General features: G+C 35.6%; 1 protein-coding gene across 6 annotated transcripts in view; it reads left to right on the top strand.

Moving 5' to 3' along the window:
• Positions 1-26,657, top strand: part of UVRAG (UV radiation resistance associated) — a 313,421-nt gene that overhangs the window by 183,180 nt on the left and 103,584 nt on the right. For all 6 annotated transcript variants that reach the window (XR_013362269.1, XR_013362268.1, XM_077867104.1 and 3 more), the window contains exon 12: positions 6,131-6,296. Coding sequence is in view for 4 of the 6 variants with exons in the window: in XM_077867104.1 (XP_077723230.1) it covers positions 6,131-6,296 (166 nt within the window). In the remaining 2 variants the exon portion in view is untranslated. The remainder of the gene's footprint in view (positions 1-6,130; positions 6,297-26,657) is intronic.

Below are 26,657 nucleotides of genomic sequence, written 5' to 3' on the forward strand. Positions count from 1 at the left end.
TGATCTAGCTGGAATTTGTTTGATTTCCATTGTAAAATGTTCCAATCTCTGTAAATCATACAAATGTGCTTTGGTGTTAATTTTAGGCAAAGTTATGATGTCCTGAAGGCCATTAGCACATCCTTTCCCTCATTTGTTCATTCATTCAACAAACCTATCGAGTACCTTGAGCCCTTGCCAGGTTCCAGGGATACAAAACATTCATTCACTGGTAAAATATTAATTGAGCACACTGACATGCCAGGCATTGTACTAGGTTTTGAGAATATAATGATAGAAAAAACAAGTATGTCCTTTCATGGAGCATACATCCTATTGAGGGAAACACCCAGTAAATAGTAAGTATTTAACAAGTATTTCATAAAGGAACATGCTTTCATAGACAATAGGGGAACCTACTTTAGATAAAGCAGTCAGAGACCTCTCTGGAAAAATATCTAATAGAAAATTTGAAGGCTGAAAGAGTCCAACTCTGCTCCATCTGGGAGAAGAGCTTTCCTAGAAGAGGGGGCGGGCAAGTACAAAGTTCATGATGGAGGAATAGGCTTGATACATCTGAAAAAATTCCAGGACGGGGAAGTATGGGAGAAAAGACCTGTATTTCGGCAAATCATGTGATCTCTCAGCTTGATTTCTTCACTTGTAAAATGAGGTGATATCTACATCTCTAATTTATTGTTAGGACTGCATGAGATCATATTTGAAAAAGCTTTTCATAGAATATATTTATATAAATGTAATTGAAATTCATTGCAAGAGAAAGGAGGTAAAGGAAGGAAAAAGTAGGAGAGAAAGAAGGAAGGACAGAAAAGACCAGACCTATATGACTGGAGACTAGTGAACAGGGGAAAGAGTTACATCAGAGGACATAGGAGAGGTCTGCCAGGGAAGTTACTGTAAAGACTTTATGTTTTATTCTCAGTAGGGGGCGAAGACCCTGAAGGGCTTCAAGAAGGGAGATAACATGAGTTGATTTATGTTTTTAAAAGTCACTCTGCTTCCTAAATACAGATTGATCTGCAGGGAGGCGGTAAGGGACGTACGGGTATCAGTATTGGTGATGGTCATCTTACTCCACTCTGGGATGTTTCTTGATTCTATTTTTGTTTTATATGAAGTGTTTTGTTTGCTAGTTTTTCATAGCTTTTGTTACCTCTCTATTCTTAGTATGTCCACCAAGCTGAATATATTTTTCCTATCCTTTAAAAGATTAGTTTAGCTCTTTAGTTCAGTTGGTGAAAAATGAAATGGGAAGTAAAATAAAACAAATGTATAATTTTACTCTAAGGCCCTATTCACTCCCTATGATGTCTAGCAATCAGAAATTTTAAGAAGCACATGTGGTAGTGTTAGACTTTAAAATCATATGTTAGCATTTTGCAAGTTACTTTGGTATACTCAATTCACTAAGAGCCTTGTATGTATCACTTGCTGGGCCAGGTGCTGAGACTATGCACATTGAGATGAGTTAGGACATTGATCCTACCTCAGTGAACTTTCAGTCTAGGTGAGGCCATTAAACTTGTAATCAAAGTGATCAAGACATATTTATTGATTTCATACTCTGTATCAGGCACTTTGAAGTTTATACCAGGGACACAGCATTCAAAGAAGTGGAAATAATCAGTGCCATCAGAAGGGGAGCAGGAAAACCTTCACAGAGAAGATGGTGCCTGAGGTATCTTAAAAGATGACATAGTATTTCTCTGTTGAAAGAAGGGTAGAAGGACATTTTAGATTGGGCAAGTAGAGAAATATGGTAACATGGGACATCATGCATGGTGTTTCTTGTTTATTTAATTCTCACAACTGTGAGAATTAATTCCTTCTGTGAGAGAAAGAATCCTACTAAATTTTCTTAAGGACAAGAAAATTGAGGCTCAGAGAGATTAGTTAATTTTTCCAAAGACTCATACTAGCCAGTGGCAGAGCTAAAGTCATTTCTGGTCAGCCTGATTTTAAGGTCCATATTATTCCTGTCATGATGCAGTTTTTGTCCTTGTTTTGAATAAACCTTTTCCAAACTTCTGACAACTTTTAGTGGTCTGTAACAGCTGCATTCTTGGTTCTTCTCTAGTAAGGAACTCCAAACTGGTTATTCTCTGATATTCACGAGACTTTGCTGGGACAGACTTTCCATTGCTTGGGTTGACACTGTCTGGGAAATTCTACCGTAGTGACCCAACCTTTATTGTGCTTTTTTAAATGGGTAAGTTACTGGTAGAGTATGCCAAAGAGGCCTGGACATGATGGGAGAAAGTTGTCTGCTGAAGGGTATTCATTTGAGTTCCATTGACTGAGACATTTCTCGTAAAAAAAATTGTTTGTGTGTGTTTTTAAGTAATCCATAACACGAGAGCCTTTTGTGGTAATGAGACCCAGATTTCCTTCTGTGTCTGTATCCCTTTATGCAGGCATGATTTCTTGGAAAGGAGAGACCATATGTCAAACAGTGTCTCATTGAGAACATGGAATGATTCCATAGATGCTGTGGCAGTGATTAGAGTCTTAAATATTTTGTCCTGTCTGGATCAGTGGGTGCTTGGTTCCTTAACAAATCAGCTGCCTCAGTGATTGGGAAGGCAGGATGGTAAGAGCCTTTAGATCACTTATTATACTTGGATGCATTTGAATATTAATAGTTTGTCCAACATAGAAGTCGAAGGGGCATTTAAAGTAATTTGTAATATTGTTATGGCCATTGTGGATTGATGATATTTATTATCACAAAAATTACACAAAAGCTGCTTCTCTGAATAACTATCTACATTTAAAAAACAAGGAGTTATTATAAGGAGGAAATTGCAGATTTTTGTTTTGTTTTTAAGCCCCTGAAAACATTGTTTAAATTAGGATCTTTTTCACACACCTGAGTCTTATAGTTTATTCCTGTTCCTCCCTGAATCCTTCCACACCCCCGCCCCAACTTCTTCTCACCAACAAACATATCATCTGTAACCTTTCTAACCCCCAGAGCAGCATAAGGAACACAAACCTCTGCTCTGCATTAGGTGTTAGGGACGTCATTAATGCTTACTGGAAAAGCACACCCCAGAGAGCCAGGTTTTGGCTTTGGCAGGTAAAAAGTCTTTTAGATCTTGGAATGCTGGAAACCTTAAACCTTTTGGTTTTTTTAGCTAAAGTGATTGGCAACAGAAAGTGACATCTGAGGTTCGTGGCCAGCAATAGCCATAATTAACCACATGAGCTCACATTTTCCCACTGGAGGTTCAGTGGTCTTGGGGTGATGAAAGTGACTTCCCTACCAGGAGGTGGTTTTCCTTTTGAGGGTATTGGAATACCCTTGGGCCCTGTAATGCCTCACCCGTGGTCCTTTTAAAATGCTTTTTAATATAAAGCTTCAATATTGGAAATCCAACACCATGATGTTTAACAGTGAGGCTGTGCCTGAGCACTGTGGCCTGGAATGGGAAACAACCTAGGGTTTTTAATAGGTGGAGCAGGGAGTCTTGTGGTGGAAACAATGGTGAGTGCAAATAACCAGAATCAAAGTTGATTTCCAGTATTATCCAGTTTCCAGGTTTTGCTGTTTCTGCTTTAATTTTAATTTCCATGTGTCGGCTTCTCTTAGAGATGCCTTTTTATCTTAAATTTAAACAAAATTGTTTTGATCGTTGAAGAAAGGTGCTGTTAGGAGACTAGTTTTTGTTTTTCTAAAATTTGCACATGCAATTCCTTAGTATTAATCTTTTAGAAATATGGAAAAATGTAGATGCTTGCGTGTTTAGCGTTGGATAGGTTTTTTTTTTTTTTAAGCATTCATAGTTTGTGTTTGACCTGTTTGGAAGGCTAATTAAGAAGCCTTCTACTGCTTTCTAGAAGTTTGCAAATTCTTTGCTGTCTGGCCACGTAGGAAAGGAAAAGCTTAGTGGAAAGCACATATAGGAAAGTCCAAACAGTGTTGCATTATCCTTCATTACTGTAAATTGTCTTCTTCCTCTCCTCCTCTCCCTTCATAAGAAGATTCTTAAAGACCAAGTCCTTTATACTGATAGGAATATTTCAAATTCGATAAGCCCTATCCTTTACGGAAAGCAGGAGATGCAGGATTTAGTGGCCTCTGAGGGAACTCACTGTCCCAGCTCTGACTCCAGGAATAGATATTTGGGCAGTGAGGGTATATATACAATTCTACCTTTTACTCCATCTCTCATGGATTTTACCTATATGGCTCTGAGCTAATTACTTACACCACCTGAATCTTATTTTTCTCACCTCTAAATTGATAGCATCAGACTCTGTGACTTCTAAGGTCTCTCCTAGCTCTAATATTATATGATGATTTAATTATAATGTGATGAATATAAAGTGTAGTATAATGTAATTTTAGCCTCTAAGGTGGTGTGATACACAGACTTCAAAAGAAGTCAAGTGTTGTAGTCCTCAAGGTACTTGGCTGGGACTGGGGCAAGGGGGCATGGTCTCTAAGAACAATTAGGATTCTAGTAAGGGCATGATTGAGTAGTCAGTTGGAATGAATACTATTCCTTTTTTTCCCTCCTTTTTAAAAATCAGTTTGGTTTGAGAGAGCATCAAACATTAGTTGAGAAGCCCATTCTTATTCAAGTGTAGTACAAGCCACCAGGAACTTTGTGTTCTTTGCTCTTACAAAAAAAGTGTGAAGAAACTGAGGTGGTACATGTGTGTCACATGCTTGGTACATTCTAGGTTCCTGGCTTAAGAAATTGTTGTGTGCTCCACAGTAAACTTCTGAGACAGTATGATAGAGTGCTTAAGGACAGAGGCATTGAGATGGCCAATCTGTATTGTATTACTATATTACTTGAGGCAGATTGCTTAACTTCTTTGACCATTAGTTTCTTCATCTACGAAATAAGTGAAATAGCATATAAAAAGGTGCCCAGTTTAGTAATTGTTGATGAATTAATGACTGTCAAAAATAAAGTACTGTAGTCAGTTCCTGGCAAAAGAGAAGTATACAATGAAAGTTACCTATTTTTATAGTATAGTCAAAGAGATAACAAGAATCTACCATGGTTGTCAGTAGTGGAAAATGAACTGATGATAGATGACTATAGGGGCATTCATACAACAAGAAGGTAGTACTTAGATAACTAAGTATAAGTATAAAAAATGTAAAAAACATTACTAATGATTGAAGTTAAGGTACCCTTAGAAATCAGGAAACACTCAAGCCAAGGATATCTCTCAATCATTTCAGCTTTCCTCTAGCCAAAGATAGTCTAGATTATGAGTTAAAATCTTCCAGTGTGTCTATATGTGAACTTTTAAAAGTATTTTGGGAATACTATACTACCAAACATTTACTTTTCTCTTCCTCCTGGGCAGGCTTAAAACGTTTTGTTGTATTACTCTGTTCTAAGTACCTGATGATTATTATCACTTGGTAGGTAGTAGTAGCAGAAATCTAGATGTGAGTTAAAAATATAATTCTCTGTGACTTCTTAAAAGATAGATGCTTATGTTTGACTGTAGGGGACATACATTTTCCCCCAGCAGTTACTTCCACCTAAATTGCATAAATAATATATATAAACTGTGGTTTTTGACATTTTACTATTTAAAATATTTTTCCTCCCTATCCTATTTCAAATTTCACAGTCTTATTTATGCACTACTATCTTTATGGATATTGAGAAGGTACCCCATCAGGATGCATTGTGCTTTTTCACTTCACCGTAAACTTAATTTGTACAATAGTACAACTATATTGCTTATAAAGTTGTTAATGAATAAAATATATGATGCTCATATAGTGCATTATGATAAAACTCTGTAACTAATTTTCACATCATATGATAGACTAGATATTAACTCTGCCTTGAAAAAAAGTGCTGAGAAAGAAAGTAATGGATATTTAAGTATATTAAGAACTCTTTATTAAAATATATAAATGAAGTGTTAACCTCAGAACAGTAATCATTGAGCAATAGTTTTAAATATAGTAGATGAAATCTCAAGTCTTGTTAATATATTTAGATTTGTATAAAATTCATGTAATTTAAATGTGGTTAATATTTTATTTACCAGTTATTCTAAAATCTCTTAAAATTGATTTATTATGTTCTTATAGCTACATTTATAAGGTAAATAATTATTTTCTTTTTCTCTGCTTTTGAATTTACAGCAAAAGATGATGGAAGCATTGCTGTTGCCCTTGGTTACACTGCGCATTTAGTCTCCATGATTTCCTTTTTCCTACAAGTACCCCTAAGATATCCTATAATTCATAAGGGATCTAGATCAACAATCAAAGATAATATCAATGATAAGCTGACTGAAAAGGAGAGAGAGTAAGTATCTTTTTTATATACTTTTGACATAAGCCAGTTTGAGACATGGAGTATATTAAAAAATACAAAATGTGACCTAGATTGTGGTGATTTTTTGTATGTCCCTTGTAAAGTGCTCCATTTCTTTTAAAGAGAATGTGGTTATTCATTTAGATTATAAAAAATCAAATCCTACACTTCTTAAAATTACTGATTGACTCAGTTAAGTTTAATTTGCTTTTGTGAGAAATAAGTATTATGTACTCAGCAGATATTCATGTAGTACCTCTTGCCTGCCAGTCAACAAGTGAAATAATTTAAAGATTTGTCAGACAAGTAAGAAAAGCAGGTTGTACATGTCTGAAAAGTAAATTAGTGAACTGGAAGATAGGTCAGTAGAAAATATATTGACCAAAGCACAAAGAACAAAAAAGATGGATTATATAGAAAAGTGCTAGGCTCATGTAGTTCCCAATAAAAAAAGGTCTAAGGTATGATATGTATAGTTGGGATTACAGAGAGGGAGAAGAAAGTACATAGGGTAAATGCAATATTTTAAGAAATGACAGAATATTTCAAATTTGATGAAACACCTCAAGCTACAAATTCTAGAAGCATTAAATACCACCCATAATAAGTACAAAGCAAACATATTTAGGGAAATTATAGTAAAATAGCTGAAAACCAAAGACAAAGTGAAAATATTAAAAGTACCTAGAAAAAAAAAAGATAAGCATCAAAAGAGCAGTAATTAGACTGAAAGCTAATTTCTCAATAGAATCTGTAGGAACTATAAAGGTGATACAACATTTTAAAAAGACTGTAAAACAGAGGGGCCTGGATGGCACATCAAACTATTGGTTTCAACTCAGATCATGATCTCAGGGACATGAGATCGAGCCCAGCATCAGGCTCTATTCTCAGTGTGGAGTCTGCTTTTTTCTCTCTCCCTTTCCCTTTGCCATTTCCCACTGCTCCCCCCCCTTCAAATAAATAAACCTTTAAAAAAAAGTACTGTAAAAAAATACTGCCAACTTAGAATTCTATACTCAATGAATATATCCTTCAAATTAAAGGCAAAATAAAAGTCATTTCAGACCATAAAACTGAAAAAATGCATCCCTGCAGACCTCTACTAAGAGAAATACTAAAGGCAGAATAGCCTTTAGCACAGAAACTTGGAAATATTTGCAAGAAAGAAAAAAGACAATAGAAAGGGTAAGTATAAGTACATCTAAATTAATTTTGACTACAAAACAAATGGTAGTGTCAAAAAATATGAAATACACATAAATAAAATATATGTGGTTATAATGCATGACTAACACAAAAGTTGGGAAGTGGAAGTGGAGTTAAAGCATTCCAAGATCCTAGCATTGTCTGAAAAAGGGTAAAGATACTGCTTTATAGTAGAATACTAAATCAAGGATGCATGTCTAGTCTCATAACCACTAAAAGAATTATTGGGTACAAGCAAAAAATTAGAGGATATAAATAGAAAAAAAATTTTAAATACTTGAATTCAAAACAAGAAAAGAAAGGAAAATGAACATTAAACAAGTGCAACGAACAGAAGATAAATAGTAACTTTGTACTTAGGAACTGAAACTTATTCTGCAGTTACATTAAATGTAAATGTTTTAGTGTACTATGTAAAAATAAAGATTGTCAGGCTGAATAAAAAAAACTACACTTACCTTGCGAGATATACATCAAATATAATGACATAGAAATATTGAAAATGTAAGAGTGAGTAAAGCTATATTATGCAAATATCCATATGAGAGCTAAGATAACTACAAAATGAAGTTTGAGGCATTTTAAATAAGTGGAGTATTTTATGTTAATACTGTCAATTATACACACACACATATGCACACACATACACCTAAAAGCATGACTTCAAACATATAGACAAAAATTTACAGAATTACAAGGAAATCCACAATCATAGCAGAGGACTTTAAATTTTTTTTATTATTAGAAAAAGCAGATAAAAGAATCAGAATCTAAAAGACTTGCACAGTGCAATGAACTAGACCTGAGTTAATGGGTAAAGAATATTGCACCAACGTCTATAGAGTATACATTCTTTTCAGGTATACATGAGACATTTACCAAAATTTGATTATGCTGAGCCTCAACAAATTTTAAGAGATTAAAATAATTTATATTATGTTTGCTGACCACAGTGGAATTTATGAGAGATAAATAATAAAATCCCCAAATGTTTGGGTATTAAACAGTGTTCTTCTATAAAACCTATAGGTCAACAAAGCTATAAAGGAAGTTTGAAATTATTTTGCACTAAATGATAGAATATAACATATGAAAGCTTGTAAGGTGCAACTAAATCTGTACCAAGAGGAAAATTTATTTCCTTCAATGGTGTATTAGAAAAAAAAAGAAAGATTTATAAATCAGTCATCTTAAGTCTCCTTTTGAAATTCCCAGAGAAAGTAGAGTTCATTAAATCCTAAGAAAGTATAAGGAAGGAAAGAATAAAGGTAAGAGCAGAAATTAGATGGACAATTGAACAATGGAAAAAAAAATACAGGCAAAAGTTCTAACCTTTGATACAACTGGAAAATGGATAAGCCCTTAGCAGGACTAATTTAGAAAGAGGAGACAGGCAAAACAACTAGTAAAAGTAAAGGGAAAAAAAGATGTCACTACAGAGATAGGCATTAAAAGATAAGATCTTAGAAACACTATTAAGCTTATCAATTTGAAATTCAAGTACAACTGGCTACATTTCTAGAAAAACACAACTTTCCAAAACTGATATATGAATGATGGAGTTTAGAAAACACTGCACTAGGCTAAGGGGAAGTGGATATAGATGATTCTAGGTCAGTTACTCTCACCACTGGCTGCACATTATTGTCATATTGGAGGCTTTAAAAATGAGCTCCTGACCCCCAGATCCCTGGCTTCTTCCCCAGAAATTGATTCAGTTAACAGGGCCCAAGCATGAGATTGTTTTTTTAAAGCTCCTGAAGTGATTTTAATGTGCAGTCAGGGTTAAGAACCGCTATTCCAGATTGAGAGACTGTTGGGTTTATGGGAATGAAGAAATGAAATATCCTCTACTATATTTAGGAAAAACTGCAAGAGGAGAGGCAGAAAAGGTAGGTACCAAATGGAAGAATTTGGTCTTGTATCTGGTAGGACAGTGACCCTCAGCTTGTAAATAGAAGGCAGGAAGCACATATTAAATCAGTGCCTTTTAAAAGCATTGATTAATTGATAGGCAAAGTATTATTCTCAATTTCAGAAAACTTTAAAGAGATCCTGAAATGCATATGTTTGAAAAGAGGGGACATTGGTGTGGTTTCTTTTCTCTTTTTAAAGACTTGAGGTGAAATTCACATAAGATTAACTTTTTTGATATGTAAAATTAAGTGACATTTAGTATATTTGCAATATTTTGCAACCACTGCCTCTGTCTAGTTCCAAAACACTTCATGACCCCAAAAGAAAACCCTGTACTCACTAGGTAGTCACTCCTTATTCTTACCCCACCCAGTGCCCCCTCCCCTGGCAATGACCCATCTGATTCTCCATATAAATCAAATCATATAATATGTGACTTTTTGTTTAAGATTTCTTTCACTTAGCCTGTTTTCAGGGGCATCCATGTTGAAGCATAATCAGTATTTTATTCACTTTTATGGCTGAAGAATATTCCATTGAATATATGTACCACAGTTTTTTCATCCATTCATCTGTTAATGGACATTTGGGTTATTTCCACCTTTGGCAGTTGTGAATAGTGCTGCTATGAGCATTCATATATATAAGTATTTGAGTATCTATTTTAAGTTCTCTTGAAGTAGAATCCTTGGGTCATATAGTAATTATATGTTTCATTCTTTGAGGAACCACCAAATTACTTTCTACAGCAGCTATACCAATTTACATTCCCTGATGTGAAGTGGTATATCATTGTGATTTTCATTTGTAGTTCCTTAATGACCAATGATGTTGAGCATCTTTTCGTGTCCTTGCTGCCATTTTTTTATCCTCTTTGGAGAAATGTCTGTTCAAGTTCTCTGCCTGTTTTTTAATTGGATCATTTATATATTTTATTGGTGAGCAGTAGGACTTCTTTATTCTGGATACTAGATCCTTATCTGATATATCATTTGTAAATGTTTTCTTCCCATTCTCTGGGTGGTCTTTATAGTTTAAGCCCTAAAACGAAGGTATGTATTATGTGCTGTCTTGATGCCTGGTGAAACCCAGAAGGCCTAGAATATCTCCTCCCTACGCTGCTCCTGTGGATAAAGGCCCTTATCTAAATAGTACTCCTTATCCAGGGACCTAGGTATAGTTTCTTCTTATTCCTGAGTAGTGAATTTCAGTTCCTTGCCAGCTGGGAAATTGTGGAAAGAAACCAATCACATCTTCCCTCAAGAACCAGTCAACACTGCATCCTTTTGATATAACAGAGTCTGTCTCCCACAGGCCCTGGCTGTTCACTATCATCCTTTTCGTAACTCCCACGTAACCCTGCATGGCATGTAGTGTCCTCCTCCCCTGGGCTGAGTATATGTGATTAATAAATTGTTCTCCTTCTCATCTGTCATTCATTGATTTTCTCTACTGCTTTTTTATTCTCTATTTTATCTCTACTCTAATCTTTATTATTTGCCTTATTCTGCTAGGTTTGGGTATTGCTTTCTGTTTCTTTAGATACGTAAAGGTAGATTATTATATAAGATCTTTCTTCTTTTAAAGTTTGTTTATTTATTTATTTATTTATTTATTTATTTATTTATTTATTTATTTGAGAAAGTGTGTGAGCTGGGGGAGGGGTAGGGGGAGGGAGAGGGATGAGAAGTCTCTGCCAAGCACTAAGCCTGACATGGGGCTTAATCCCATGATCCCATCCACTGAACCCTGAGATCATGACGCGAGTAGAAACCAAGAGTTGGGTGCTCAACTGACTGAGCCACCCAGGTGCCCCAAGATCTTTCTTTTTTTAATATCAGTATTTAAATCTATAAATTTCTACATCCTATTAATTTAGTCCGTTGTGTTTTTATGTTCATTCATCTCAAAGTACTTTTTAATTTCCTTTTTGATTTCTTCATTGATCCATTGGTTAAGAGAGTTTAATTTTCACATGTATGTGAATTTTCTAGTTTTCCTTCCACTATTGATACCTAGTTTCATTCCATTGTGATGGAGAAAATAATTTGTATGAGTTCAGTATTTTAACATTGACTATTTTGTAACCTAACATATAGTCTATCCTAGAGAATGTTCCACGTGCATTTGAGAAGAATGTGTATTCTACTATTGTTAGATGCACTATTCTATATATATATCTGCTAGGTCTAGTTGGTTTTATAGTATTGTCAGGTCCTCTATGTCTTCATTGATATTCTATCTAGATATTTTATCCACTATTGAGAGTGGAGTATTAAATAAACTCTTGAACTATTATTGCAGGACTGCTTCTTCATTTCTGTCAGTGATTGCTTCATATATTTTGGGACTCTGTTGTTTGGTGCATCTGTTTTTAGTTGTTATTTCTTCTTGATGAATCAACCCTTTCATTGACCTTTTTTGCTTTTTGTAACAATTTTGACCTAAAGATTGTTTTGTCTGCTATTAGTATAGCCACCCCAATTTTTCTTTGGTTACTATATGCACGGAACATTTTTTCCATCTTTTCACTTTGAACCCATTTGTGTCTTTGGATCTAAAATGAATCTCTTATAAGCAACATATAGTTGGATCATGTTTTTTTAATCCATTCTGCAAATCTCTTTTCATTAGAGAGTTTAATCTGTTTACATTTAACATAATTATTTGTATATGTATGTTTCATATTTGTTTTCTTTATTTCTTATACCTTTTTGTGCTTCCTTTTTTTTCCGTCACTCCCCCCCCCCTTTTTAGTATGCCATTTTGATTCAGTATACTTTTTTTATTTGGTATACCATTTCCTTTTCAGTAAATTTTTAAGGGATTTTCTTATTCAAAACTCTGGGATCACAATTAGCATCCTATATTTATAACAGTCAAGTATGAATTGTAACAACTTAGCTTCGATAGTATACAAAAACTCTGCTCTTCTATATCTCTATTCTCCCACCTTTATGTTATTGTCAGAAATTATATCTTTATACATTGTGTGCCCATAATACCGTTCTCTTCATTTACCTATGCATTACCTTTACTGGAGATCTCTGTTTCTTTGTACATCTTGAGTTTGTCTTATGTCCTTTCACTTCAACATGAAGCCTTCACTTCTTGCTTGCAGTAACCCTAGCAATCAGCCAGAGGTGAAAGCATAGGGCCTTCTCAGATTTTTTCTGAGTAGGCATCCTATTCTGAGCATGTAGGTACCTTCTATTCTTCCCCAGGATAATGGGCACTTTTGAAAACACTAATATCTCAAAGAAACTCTCCCTAGCCTTACCTCCCAGGCTTTAGACAGTCTGTTTTATGTCTCAGCCTGGATCTTTTGCACACGGAAGCTATGAGATTTGTTTGCCTTACATCAACAGTGTACCCTGCTTTTCACCTCTGAGTGAGTAGTTCAGACTAGTCAAAACCAAGGCAAGTGCCATGCATTAGTAAGTACTTCAAGTAGCCCCTAGACAAGTTAGGACAGATAAACACAAATTTTTTTAGAATAAAATCTGCTTGGCTCCATTATGCACTGGGGATCAAGGCCATACAGTGGCAGGCTACATTCTTCAAGACCACTACTGAGTTGGGGAGGGAGTTAAAAATAGTGTGAGTAGAAATTCTGTGAAGCTTTCCTCTTGATTTTGAGTTTCCTTTTTCTTGATTCAGAGGTCAGCCTGTTGTTGTACACTCCTGACTTCTTCCAGAGTTTAGTAAAGTAGATTCTAACAGTTTTTGCTTAAAAAAAAATAAAGTTTCTCTGGAGGGACAAGTCCTTAGATCTACCCACTCCCCAATTTTTGCTGACATCATTCCATTTGTTTAATGATGAAAAACATTACTTACAAGGGATGAAGGGACCCATGATTTTAAGTAAGCATGACCATATAAGAACAACTTGTAGTTTTGAGAATGGTCACCTCTCCAAACCTTCTCTAGCCTCCATTAAAACATTTCTAGTTTTTTGTCAAATTTGTACATGGTGATCTGACTTAAAATATTAGTTATATAGGAAAAGCAGTTTGGGAGCTTGAAGGAAGGATGTCCCTCAAAATGATATTATTTCTTCAGATCAGCTGCACACTTTAATTTGTGAAGGAACAGCTTAACGTGTGGGCAATTCCAAGTAGTATGTCCAAAGTGTGAGTAGTAGCAATGATTTGTTTATCGATTAATTTATTTCCCTAATCAGTTTGGGAAGGGCATCTAGATTTAGGTGATTGTGTTATCTGTTTCTTTGGCAGCCACAAGAACCACGGGAATTTCGTTTTTGTGAACTAATTTTTGTATTTTACCTCTATCTTTTCCCTTTACTGAAACATATATTTTATTGATTGTAATATAAGTATTTTTGACATTTTGATATTGCTAAAAATGAGGTGCATCTTACAATTAATGGCATGCCATATTGTGATTGAGAACATTTATCTTTTCTTAGTGATACATAAATTAATGATGCAGTTCACAATTGATGCTCAGATTTTATAAGCTATCATATATTTTAGGTGGCTTTATGCAATTTGGTAAAGTACTTCGTATCCCTTTTGAAACAACATAGATGCACATATAAATATATAAATAAGAGTAAACGTCAATTATGCTCATTGATTGAATCAATCTCTCAGTTATTCTTAGCCTGGATCACAGAAAGAGCATATTAGACTTGATTTTCTTTTCTCCTGAGTGTCACTGTTGATGTAAACCTTTCCAGTTTATTAGGTGGATTCAGGTCTTCATGGGGGATGGAAAACAGGAATCAAATGATTTATCACATACATTATATACTTATTGTAATCGGCCTAAGGAGTCTTCAGCCTCTGCCCTCTAATGACCTGCCTCATCTGGCTATTGGTGTGTGAGATAGTGGAGTTAAGAGTCTTTGTTAGCCAGTTTTGCTGTGCAGGTGGGTGGAGACTAGTTTTTCCTTTGTCTGGCCTGTTTGAAACACAGGTTTGGACTGATGCCTTGCCTAAACCACTACTTGTGCACCTGCACACTGTAAAGGGAAACTCTGAAATCTTTGCAGCATTCATTCTGAGGCTCAGACCACAAAACACGAAGGAATGTAACCAGAGTCCAGCCACAATGTTCTTTTACCCTTTACTTCTTCTTTCACTGAGGACTGACAAGTAGGTCTTCAAGTGATTTTTGAAATGAAATGTATTAGTCATTGTTATTGTGCTACTTAACTGTCTGCTAGATGATACTTTCCGGTTGGATTACTGAAACAATCACTGAGCTAGGACATAGCTGGTCAGAGCATATGGTTTTTTTCAAGCCCTCAAAAAATGTCTTAAGGTTTTTGTTTTATTCTCAGAAGGAGTGGTATAATTGGCAGGTGCTTCTGAAAGTTCTTGACCTGTCCATAACAAGGCTTTTACAAATCTCTCAAAGATGGTTAACTATTTTTCTATAATGAAATTATTGGAACCTACGGGCATGTTAATGCTGCTTTTCTCATTTCATTGATTGTTTTGTTCATATATTTATTCCATGGAAGATCTATTTTTTTTTTAATTCCATGAAGATCTTGACTAAACCCTAGGAGTTGCCTTTTTTACTGGCTGATTCTGACTTCTTTTAGAGACAGAAATTTTAGAGTATAAAGAGAGTGTGATGTGTCCAAAAACAGATAATACTGGCCCCACATCATAGTCATTGCATGTGGACCTGATGCTCATGAGAGGAGGAAGTCTGTTTTAATGGTCTAATGCCTTTTCTGTGACTGAATGCGTAAGGCAGTCATACGCTTATATGTAAGGAGATTGGCTAGACAGGTTCCAGTCCTGTGACTAGAGTCTTTTATTTTTCTTGCAGCCACCATGGTGTCTAGTTGTTTATGGAGCTCCCTCTTTAGCATAACTAGATTGCATTCTGCCAGGAAGGAAGAGACGGAAATTTTCCAAGTTGCCATAAGCGGAGCGATGGTCTGTTTCTGTATTCCTTCAGCCTACTTTTTGGCCTGGCAACACTAACTTGTTGAATACATGAATGAGAATTTTTCTAATGGTATCTCCTTAAAGCAAGTAGGATACTTTGAACATTGCTTGCAGAGAAGCAAATTCTCTGTAGAAATAGTGACTGGCACTTGGGTTTTTGTTGGTATAAAGCTTATATTGAAAACATAAATGTTTTCAGGCTGCTGTACTTCTGACTCTTCATTTCTATTTTTACCTGCTTCAGGCATACTTAACCACCTGTTGATATATTAAGAATTATAGACTCCTTCCTATAAAAATCCTCAGCTTCTGTTTATTAATCAAGCTGTTTTAATGCAGACAGTTCAGAAATGGTTGCTGTTTTCACTAAATGAGCATCTGTTTGCTTTCATAGCATCCAATTAAATCTGATAGCCTCCTCCCAGAAGTGGAGATTTTTACATCACGCTTCAGCTTCAGTGCTGTGGCTTTAATTTTCAACTCTTCCACTGTTTATTCTATAAATTAGAACATTCTTTATAACCTTTCATCTTCATTTTATTATAGGTTTTTGCTCAGATGCTGGCATTTAGAGCACTCAGTACCATAGATCTGAGACCTTTAAATTGAACAATGAATGTGATAACTTGAGGCAGTGGGTGGACCAATTGCTTTGGTATTTTTGGTTTTGTTTTTTCTTTTTAATTTTTTCCTTGCTGTGTAGTTTAAAAGTATAATCAAATATTTTTCAAGGTGACTAATATTACTGAAATGAATGAAATTATTCTTTCAGATTTTCCACTTGATTACAGGAATGTAAACTAGGATGAAAAATCTCTGTGTGTGTGAAAACTTTCCCAAATGTCTGTAGTCTTAACTCCATTATAACTACTACCTAAGGGAACACCGTGGAACAGACACGAAGACAGAAAAAAAATGTTTATGTCCATGCAGAATTACAGATTTATTGTGTTTTAGCACCAGATGGACTAGAGTATTATTAGATCATACGCTTTAACCCTTCAGTTCACACATGAAAAAACAGGTTAAGAGATGAAGTGAGGTCATGTAACAAGTTAATAACTAAGCATTCATTTTGATATGGCCCACCAAGGAAAGCAAGCCCAGAAGACGGTGTGCTAACTATATAAGTGTAGTACTTTTAAGCAAACACTTGGGAGATGAAAGAAGTGTGTTTATCGGAAAGGGCTGTATATGCAACTGAAATATACCTTTTTCTTATTTAGGGAAATCTCTCTGGTGAAAATGCCATGATGTGTATTCCTGTATATTAAGTAGAGTCACTGTGTTAAGTTCTCATGTAAATGTTATTTAAATCCCATTTATGAGTTGGTTCACTTGACATTGGTTTTTTTCTCTGAAAGGTACGATGCAAAATGCCTCTCTTCTCTCTCTTGCCTCACTTTATTTAAATTGGATGGGATTTGTTTTCAGTTTTTATTTCTAATTATTTAAGGCTTTGAAGTTATATGGGCTTCACCTTTTATCACTGAGCAGCTGTGAAATGTCCTCTTTGAGTCTTGGTTTGCCTGATATAGTACCTATGCCACTAGGTTGTTAGAATTAAAGTAAGCACAGTGTGAAAACTTTCCCAAATGTCTGTAGCACATAGAAGCTACTATTTGGCACATAGAAGATATTCAATAAAATCTGTAGCTACTATTATGTATACATTGAGCTTTGCAACAGGAATTCCAGGCAGCCATGTAATTTTTTTTTTATGAAATGTAGATGCTAAAAGGAAAGGTGGGCCTAAGGAAATGTTGAGGAAAATTGAAAATCCACCTAGTGGTATAGCAGTAGGTTTTCTTTTATAATAATGCCATGAGGTACACATCATCCTTTTTAGTCAATGACATCAATGCAAAGGACTCATGAGATTTTCCACAGTGCAGGGGAGAAAACTTCCAGGTCTGAAGACTTGTCTCTTTGACTTCAACTATGCAAGGAGGTCAGTGCCTGTTATCCACTAATGAGTCAAACAAGTGTCTGTATCTTAAAAGTTATCAGTCTAGTGAGTGCTGAAGCCCTTATTCTCAAATTGGTTCCAAGCCTGGCCTGCTATTCACTTTTTTGGTCTTATCCCAGTTCCCTCTCAATTCATAACCTATGTTTCAGTCTAACTGTTGGTTTCCAGATATATTACATTGTTTTTCATCTTGATACTCTTTGTGTTTTTCTGCTTGTCTGGAATGCCTGGAATTGAGTACATGAAACCTTTCTCTTATTATCTAAAACTTTTTTCCTAAATTCTTTTTTGATTTCCCATAGTTTGATGTACTCTTATAGCCTTCCTTAATCCTGTGAGCAGTTCTCTCTCAGTAGTATCTCAGAAATGAAGTAAGTTTATGTATACTCTTCATTTAACAATCCAGTGATATAAGTGGTGTGTGCTAGAGTTGTCTGTCCTCTTCTTATCCAAAATATTTTTAGTGTAGAAATTGCATCTTACTTGGCATCAGCTTACTCCATTGCCTTGCAGAGAGCATTGTATTGTGTAGACACTCAATAAATACTTCTTGAAATGAATTAGGAGAGCAAAAGGGATGTTCAGTTTTTGTAAATGCTATTAGGTAATCTGACACTCTACACCATAGGCCCATAGTTTTAACTCTAGATGCTCTGGCCAGGACAATCATTATTTCATATGGTCCCTTAGGACCATGGCAAGCTATTAACTTCAGTGCCTGTTGTAATCCAAGGCACAGGCAGCAGTGCTGATGGGGTTGTGTTCAGGAGTGAGAGCAAAAAGCATGTTTTAAAGTGAGGAATCCCCATGGAAATTTAAGCAGGAGCGATCAACAAAATAAAAATGCAGAAGGTGCTTGCTGGGTGAGACAGGAAATGAACACCTTGTGAAGATTAGGCATTCCACTGAGAGAAGGGAAATGTGGGAAATGAGTCCAAAGTAATTGTGCAGCTATTTCATTGCTGACACTTGGAAGCATATTGTTGTGTGTGTTGTTTTTAATGAAGTGTGCTTTTATAGTGCTGATATTATTATCTGGATGAGGAAATCTTCTCTAGTATTATTGTCATCTCAGCTTTCTGCAACCAACTAAATTAAAATATAGTAATGTAATGGGACAGCGGGATAAAAAAGAAAACCAGATGACTCTGACATGTGACCCCAACTTGAACCTACTACTTTTCTGGTTTGTAGTGTACTCGAATCAGACTATAATCCTTGACAGGATTGGTGGAGGAGGATAGTATATTTAATTAATAGTGGACTATGTCATGGTGTCACGGGGTAAAGATCGTTACATTATTAGGATATGCAAAATCAATATTTCTCAATAGAACCATCAGGGAGCTCTCCAAGTAGTCCATAGATTGACTTTTTGGAGTCTATCAGTATGTATCATATGACAGTATAGATGCTATGGGTCCTGATATGAATTAATGATTCAATCACCAATGTTGGTGTTATATTGAAAGTAGCACTGTTCTTTTCTTTAGTTCTTATATGTTTGATTTTTTGGTAGGCAAATAATGAGGGATATGGGGATAACTGTATCAAGCCAGAGAGTTTTGGAGTAGGTGATTTGTGGACTCTTTTTTTTTTTTCCTAAAGAAATAAATGCATGGATGGGGCGCCTGGGTGGTTCAGTGACTGAGCGTCTGCCTTTGACTCAGGTCATGATCCTGGGGTTCTGGAATCGAGTCCCACATCAGACTCCCAGCAGGAAGCCTACTTCTCCCTCTGCCTATGTCTCTGCTTCTCTGTCTCTCTCTCTCTCTCTGTCTCTCATGAATAAATAAATAAAATCATGAATGAATGAATGAAATTATGTACTCTAAACTTAGGAGAGGAGAAATTATGGCCTTCCTATTTTGGTCTTTTGAAAGAACTTTGGCACTAAACACGCCTTGAGCCAGTTTATTTCACCTCACCATCCTCAGCATACTCATCTGAAAATAAAGATAATGGCGTTAGAGAAATATGAAGAGTAAAAGAATTTATATAAAATTACCATTACATATATTCATTCAGTAAATACTTATACCCTGCATAAATAGTAGTCACAGCATTGATTTCTGTCCCATCTACCTGAACTTTTTTTTTAAGATTTTATTTATTTATTCATGAGAGACACAGAGACAGAGACAGAGACACACGCAGAGGGAGAAGCAGGCTCCATGCAAGGAGCCTGATGTGGGACTCGATCCCAGGTCTCCAGGATCATGCCCTGGGCCGAAGGCAGGCGCTAAACTGCTGAGCCACCCAGGGATCCTCTACCTGAACTTTCTGATCTTACTTCATTTCAGTAGAAATGATAAACTTGAGAAGTCCTTAGTTTTTAATTTGGAAAGAATCTCTTAAATAAATCACAGAAACACCAGACCATATTGTGAGAAATCCATAAATTTGTTTTTCATTTAAAAAACTTGCTTAAAATAGAATAAAACATACACAAAAATGAAAAGCCAAGCTACAAATCAGAAGATATTTTGTAGCACATAGATTAACCAGGGGTCAGTATCTAGAGTATATAAGTAAAATCTTCATATCATCCATAAGAAAAGGAGCAGTCAACCCAACAGATATATGGGCCTAGTGTGTAAAGAAACTGTTATAGGGGATCCCTGGGTGGGTCAGCAGTTTAGCGCCTGCCTTCGGCCCAGGGCATGGTCCTGGAGTCCTGGGATCAGGTTCCACATTGGGCTCCCTGCATGGGGCCTGCTTTTCCCCTCTGCCTGTGTCTCTACCTCAATCTCTCTCTCTCTCTCTTTCTGTCTCTCTCTCTCTTGAATAAAAAAAAAAATCTTAAAAAAAAGAAACTTATAAAAGAACAAGCCCTATATGTCTAATAACATTAGAAAAAATACTCAGCCTCTGGAAAATGCAAATTAACACCAGAAGAGATACAACCTGGCAAAAATAGAATGTCTGTTTTAATAACTAATTGGGTGAGCATTTAGAGGAAAAAAAGTTCTCATCCTTTGTGAGAAACAGTTAAATCTGTATGAACCTTTCCCAACAACCTCACTCCTGGTTATATACTAGTCTCTTGAGTAGCTTTTATATGTATGCAATCTGCAAATGTTTATTATATCTCTATTGTGATAGATAATTAAACAGTGTATCTTGGTTACCTGTAATCTGTATTGAGATTATTCACAATTAAATAACTAGCATTTAATTTTCTTAAAGTGCATCTATCCTTTTGTGGTAAATTTTTTTCTTTTCTTTCCCAACTACTTCCTTTAAGCTTGGGATGCATGTTTCTTCATATACAGCTTCTTTTTTTTCCTCATTACTAACACAGAGTTAATCTGGGTGGTTACTTTTTCTCATAATTGATATCATTTCTGTATACCAAATCTTGACTGATTTTAAATTTATAGCAGTAGTTCTCCCCATTTCCTCTGGAGCAAATATTGATGTTAATAAGGCCTAGAATTTTGAGTGCTACTCATTTATATTATTAGAAACCTTTTTAAGAGACTTACAAAAGAATTAATATTTCCCATGCTGCTTGTTAGTAACTCTCATTAATGTAAATGATGGCTCCCAGGTTCATGGTGTGGAGAGTCTAGTGATGAAATCCTAGAAGTGTTAACTGTAGTAAGTTATAGAAATTTACTGCTCTAAGTTAATTAAACACACCAATAAGCAACTGAAGCATTTTATTATTTTAATTTGTATAAATATAAGGCTGGTAAGCTAATGAGAAGTGGCAGGTCCCTTGGAGTTTGATTGACACCTATACTAAAACTCTTTTAAATGTGTAGATGACGCATGAATTTATTGAGACAACTTATGTTGTAAGATATTCCACACAGGAAATATTTATTTTTGAATGTGCAGTAGCATAATTTTGTCATTCCAGCTTTAAAAAATTACTTACTAGAGGAGAAACTTTTTAGAAGCCACCTCCTAATATTGAATTTGCTAAAGATTGTTCTGCATGAGAGAGACAGAATTTATTTTATTATTTTCTGGTTTCTGTGTTATTGTGGTCTCTGCTTAGGTCACAAAATGGGAGTTTTAAAAATTGGTTGAAGAGCAATTTGGTAAATAGCCTGTTATTTCCCCCTCAGAGATTTTCAGAGGAAATGATAGATAGTATTCCATTCTCAGAGGATACAGGTTGGTCACATTTAATTGTAAGAAGTTCTCCTTCATATTTTGTACCATTTGGGAGGGAGAACCAGTCATTATGTTCACCAGATATCTTTTGAGCAAAATATCCCTCTTTTCTCTATTGTGTTCCAAACATGTGAACTTGAAGAAGATACTAAAAAACAGGTTGACCATAAATACACTTAAGGACTGCCCAGTCTACTATCCATCTAGAAGTAGTATACTTACTGAAGGCTAAACTGTTTATGGCTTCTTCAGTTGACTCTTTTTCCACTCTAAACTTTTATAAAATATCCTGGGAATAGAAAATCCAGAAGGAAATTCAAGGATCCAGGTAGGAAAGAAGGCAAAAAAAAGAAGAAGAGGAAGAATGCACACCTTTGGAAATAGAAATAATACTTTTTAAAAAAAGACTTAAATATATTCAGAATTCTCAAAGATAAAGGAGGAAATAGCATCCATAAAACAAGAATAGGGGGTTCTAAAACAGAAATAGGCAATTGCAGCTTTAAAAAAGTAGATTTTTTTAAGAAGGTCATTGGAAAGGAAAAGTCTCTTTAAAAAAAAAAAAAAAAACCTCTTAAGATAAATAGACTGGACACACTTAAGGAGAGAATTTGTGAACAGTGAAATAGGAATGAAAACATCATCCAGAATGCAGCACAGAGAAACAGAAGTATATGAAACAGAAATTACAGGACATAGAGAATGAATGAATGAATGGTCAACATATATCCAAAAGGAATTCTAGGAGTAGAGATTAGAGGGAATAGCAAGGAAGAAATACTATTTTTTAAATGGCTAGGAAAAAAATACAGAGAGAAGACTTATAACAAAAAAAGGGGAGACAAATACAACTGGGTGACTCAGTGGTTGAGCGTCTGCCTTTGGCTCAGTGCGTGATCCCAAGGTCCTTGGATCGAGTTCTGCATCGGGCCCCTTGTGGGAAGCCTGCTTCTCCCTCTACTTGTGTCTCCACCTCTCTCTCTGTGTCTCTCATGAATAAATAAATAAAATCTTTTTTAAAAAAAAAAGAAAAACCATAAAACATACTATGAACAATTTTTAAAAATTAGGTAGGATGGAATTTTTTTTTAAAGAAATATAACAGAATTAATTCAAAAAGAAATGAGAAAACTGAGTAAGAGTTTGTTTCGAGGACGCCTGGGTGGCTCGGCAGTTTAGTGACTGCCTTCGGCCCAGGGAGTGATCCTGGAGTCCCGGGATAGAGTCTCACATCGGGCTCCCTGTGTGGAGCCTGCTTCTCCCTCTGCTTATGTCTCTGCCTCTCTCTCTGTGTCTCTCATGAATGAATAAATAAAATCTTAAAAAAAAAAAAAAGATTTTGTTTCAGAGTATGGTAGAATAGATATGATAGACCAATACTGAAAATGTAAGATTACAAAAGAAATCTTAAATGTATTTATTAGTTAATAAGGAAATAAAGAATGCCTAAGCCTGGGGCACTGGCTGGCTCAGTTGGTAGCGCACACAGGTAGAGCATGCAGCTCTTGAGCTCAGGGTCATGAGTTCAAGCCCCACATTGGGCAGAGAGCTTATTAAAAAAAAAAAGAAACTTAAACTAAAAACTGAGTAAAAGCAAGAGCTTAGGGTAAGCAATGAAGCAAGGTTTTGCTTTGAAGGCATTTAATAAATCGAATTTGATAAAAAGCTAATCAGAACAATATGAAAACAAAACTGGTAGACAAACTCATTTATGAACATAAGTACAAAAATACAAAATAAAATGTGTGTAAGCTGAATCTAGCAATGCAGGAGTCAACATTAAAGAAAACCTTCCACATGAGACATAGGCAGAAGGAGAAGCAAGCTCCATGCCGGGAGCCCGACGCGGGACTCGATCCTGGGACTCCAGGATCGCGCCCTGGACCAAAGGCAGGCGCTAAACCACTGAGCCACCCAACCCAGGGATCCCCTGGTTATTTCAATAAATGCAGAAAAAGCATTCAATAAATTTAATACTTATTTAGAAAAGCAGTATAGGTTTTGATTAGGAGCATAGCTGTGGAACTAGATGGCATGAGTTTGAATTCAGATTCTTATTTATTGTGTGTGATAGACAGAAATTGAAACAGTACTCAAGATTTCCTGGTACATGCTCTGTATAATTTCTTCCCTGTGGATGTGGGCAGGACTTGTGAACATAATGGAATTTCATTACCTTAATTAAGGTCACTAACCATTTGATTTTGAGTTAATGGGAAGGAAAGATTATCTAAGTGGGGCCTGACCTAATCAAGTGAGCCCTTGAAAGAGCCAAGAAGCAGACTCTTTGCTAACATGCAGACAAGTAGATAGCCATGTTGTAAACTGCTTATGAAGCCATGTGGCTAACTACACTTGAGGGTGTTCTCTAAGATCTGACAGTGAAATCTAGCTGACAGCTAGGAAAGAATTTGGTTAGTCCTACAACCACAGGAACTAAGTTCTGCCAACAACCTGAATGAACTTGGAAGATGACTCTCAGCTCCACATGAGAGCACAGCCTGGCCAACATCTTGACTTCAGACTTGTTATACCTTGAGCAGAAAACCCATCCATGCTGTACCTGGACTTCTAACCTCCAGAAACTATGAGCTATTAAGTGGGTGTTGGTTTAATCTAATAAATTTGTTGTACTTTTTAAAGCAGTAATCAAAAATGATTATATCATGTGACCTTGGATGAGTTACTTGATTTCCCTATGCTTTATTGTCTGTAAGATGGAGATAATAATAGCACCCACTTCAAGGGGTGTCTCTGTGGATTAAATGAGTCAATATATGTAAAATAATCTGCTAGGTGGTAAAGCCTCAAATGTCCTCAAATAGTACTAATAGTTATTAAAACTCCTGATAAACTAGAAACAGAAGAGAATTTTTTTTAAATGCCAAAGAATGGTTATCAAATCTATAACAAGCTCTAGGCTTAATGGTGAAACTATTCCCATTAAAGTCAGAAAGCAGATAAAGCTGCCAGTTATTATCTTTACAATTATCTTACAATTTGAAGTAAAGGGACAAAATTGTCTTCTACAGATATGAATGTTATATAGGAATCTGCAAACTATTAGAATTTGAAAACCTAGCACATTTGTTGGATATAAGATCGAGATGAAAATCAAGTAGATAATCTATATACCAGCAATAACCAACTAGAAAATGAGCGTAATTACCTAGTAATATATTTAATAAGTGTGAAAGATCTTTATCAATAAAAAACAGAAAACATAAAACTGATAATAAAACACATATAAAAGATCCAAATAAATGGATGTACATACACACATGCTTGGTTTAACTATATCTTATGCTACTCTGATTTGTTATAACACTGTGTGTAATATTTTTCTTTAAAATTGTTTTTGAAAAAAGTCGTTTTTGAATTTGAAATAATCTCTTAACAGTGTATCGTAAATCTATTTTCTCCCTAGTTATTGGCAGGTACTATCTGCCAATAACTAGATAGAAAAGTTTGGTCTCAAAATGGCTAACCAGAAGTTTGTGCAAATGATAATGCCAGATCTCCAGCAAAGAAATAGAAATATATTACATGGATTTTAAAACGCAGGTTGAAAATGGAAATAGTGAGAAAACCATAACAATCAGTAGCCAAACAGGGTTTGGTAGAAGTTATTTGACATTAAGAGGGAGATCATAGGGTTGGTGGGTGGGTAAAATGCATGATAGAGATTAAAGAGTACATTACTGTGATGAGCATTGAGTAATGTATAGAGTTGTAGAATCATATTGTACACCTAAAACTAATACAACACTGCACATTAATTATACTGGAATTAAAAACTAATATTAATTTTTTTATTTTAAAAGATCATAAGCATTACTGTAATCTTAGGAAGATTGAGCAGCACTTATATGGAAATATATCAGAAATTATTTTGTCTAAGAATGAATAGGATACTCACATTTGGTGGGGGGGACTTTTGGGGGTATTGTCCAGAAAATCATGGGAGAACCCCTTCTTGCTGCCAGGAGGCAATAAAAAGTTTCCATTTATAAATTAGTGAGTGCAAACTTTAATACAAAAATGGCAAACAGAAGGAGGGAGGGAAGGGATCAATCTAGACTATATAAAGAACATTTTGGTTCAATAGTTAAAAAGAAACAGCTCAGTTGAAAATTTGTGAAAGGATGTTACATCAGTCAGATTTCAGTCAAGGAAGCAGAATCACTGGGTGTTTGATATAAGGGATTTATTTATAGGAATAAGATACTACACAATGGTGAGAGAAGCTGGAAAAGAGTCCAAAAGGGGGAGTTGGAGGATTGAAGAAAATTCACTGACTGACCCTTCAGAAGCTCAGTGCAGGTGGATGACTCAGTCCAGGACGTGGGGAACAAGATCTATCCAGCTGCTCAGTGGAACCCCAAAGGAGAGCAGGTGGAGACATCTCTGGAAGACTGTTGCCACTGCATCTGGTAGTGGGCTTGGAGTCACGATTTGACAGCAAGGCCAGCAGTTGGGAACAAAAGCTAGATGCAGAATAGGAGCACAAAGGCCAGATGGAATCTGTAGGCAGCCTTATGCCTGCCTCTTACTGTGTCTAACCACTGTTAACTTCAGAGTATAATGACCACTGCTCCACTTCTGTCTTCCAAACTCCATGCAAATTTATCTTTTGTTCAACTCTAGCCTGGATCCATACAGGCTATGGTATTCTGGGAAATAGTTCCAGCTTAGCCAAGTGAACACAGTAAAAACCCACAATAGATATGGATAGGCCCTATAGTTTGTTCTGTGAATACAGAAATAACTACAGACAATCGTAGTCACTCAGAAAATTATAGTAGCTTTTGCTGTTTTGGGTACTGCTGTTATATATCTATATCTATCTATATCTTATAGCAGTTGTCACAGCTGTCACAAAAGCAGCATGAGATTAATGCTGTCATCTCCCTTATATTGATGTGTAAACTAAGTCACAGAAAGGTCAAGAAATTTACTTCTAAGGCTGCACATTGTTATTTAGGATTAATAGCAGCATGTTTTGGTAGAATAATAAAATGGGGACATACTTAGAGACTGTACATACATATTGCTCACAAGAGGACATTTAAGATAACAAATTTATCATTTTTGTACTAATGAAACACCAGAAAAAAAATTAAACAGCATACATCTCTCATCAGTAATGGAGTGAGAAATCAAATTTAGAATATATGTAAATAGAATACTAATTAGGAC

Source organism: Canis aureus, chromosome 23 (assembly GCF_053574225.1).
Source record: "Canis aureus isolate CA01 chromosome 23, VMU_Caureus_v.1.0, whole genome shotgun sequence".
Lineage (NCBI taxonomy): Eukaryota > Metazoa > Chordata > Mammalia > Carnivora > Canidae > Canis > Canis aureus.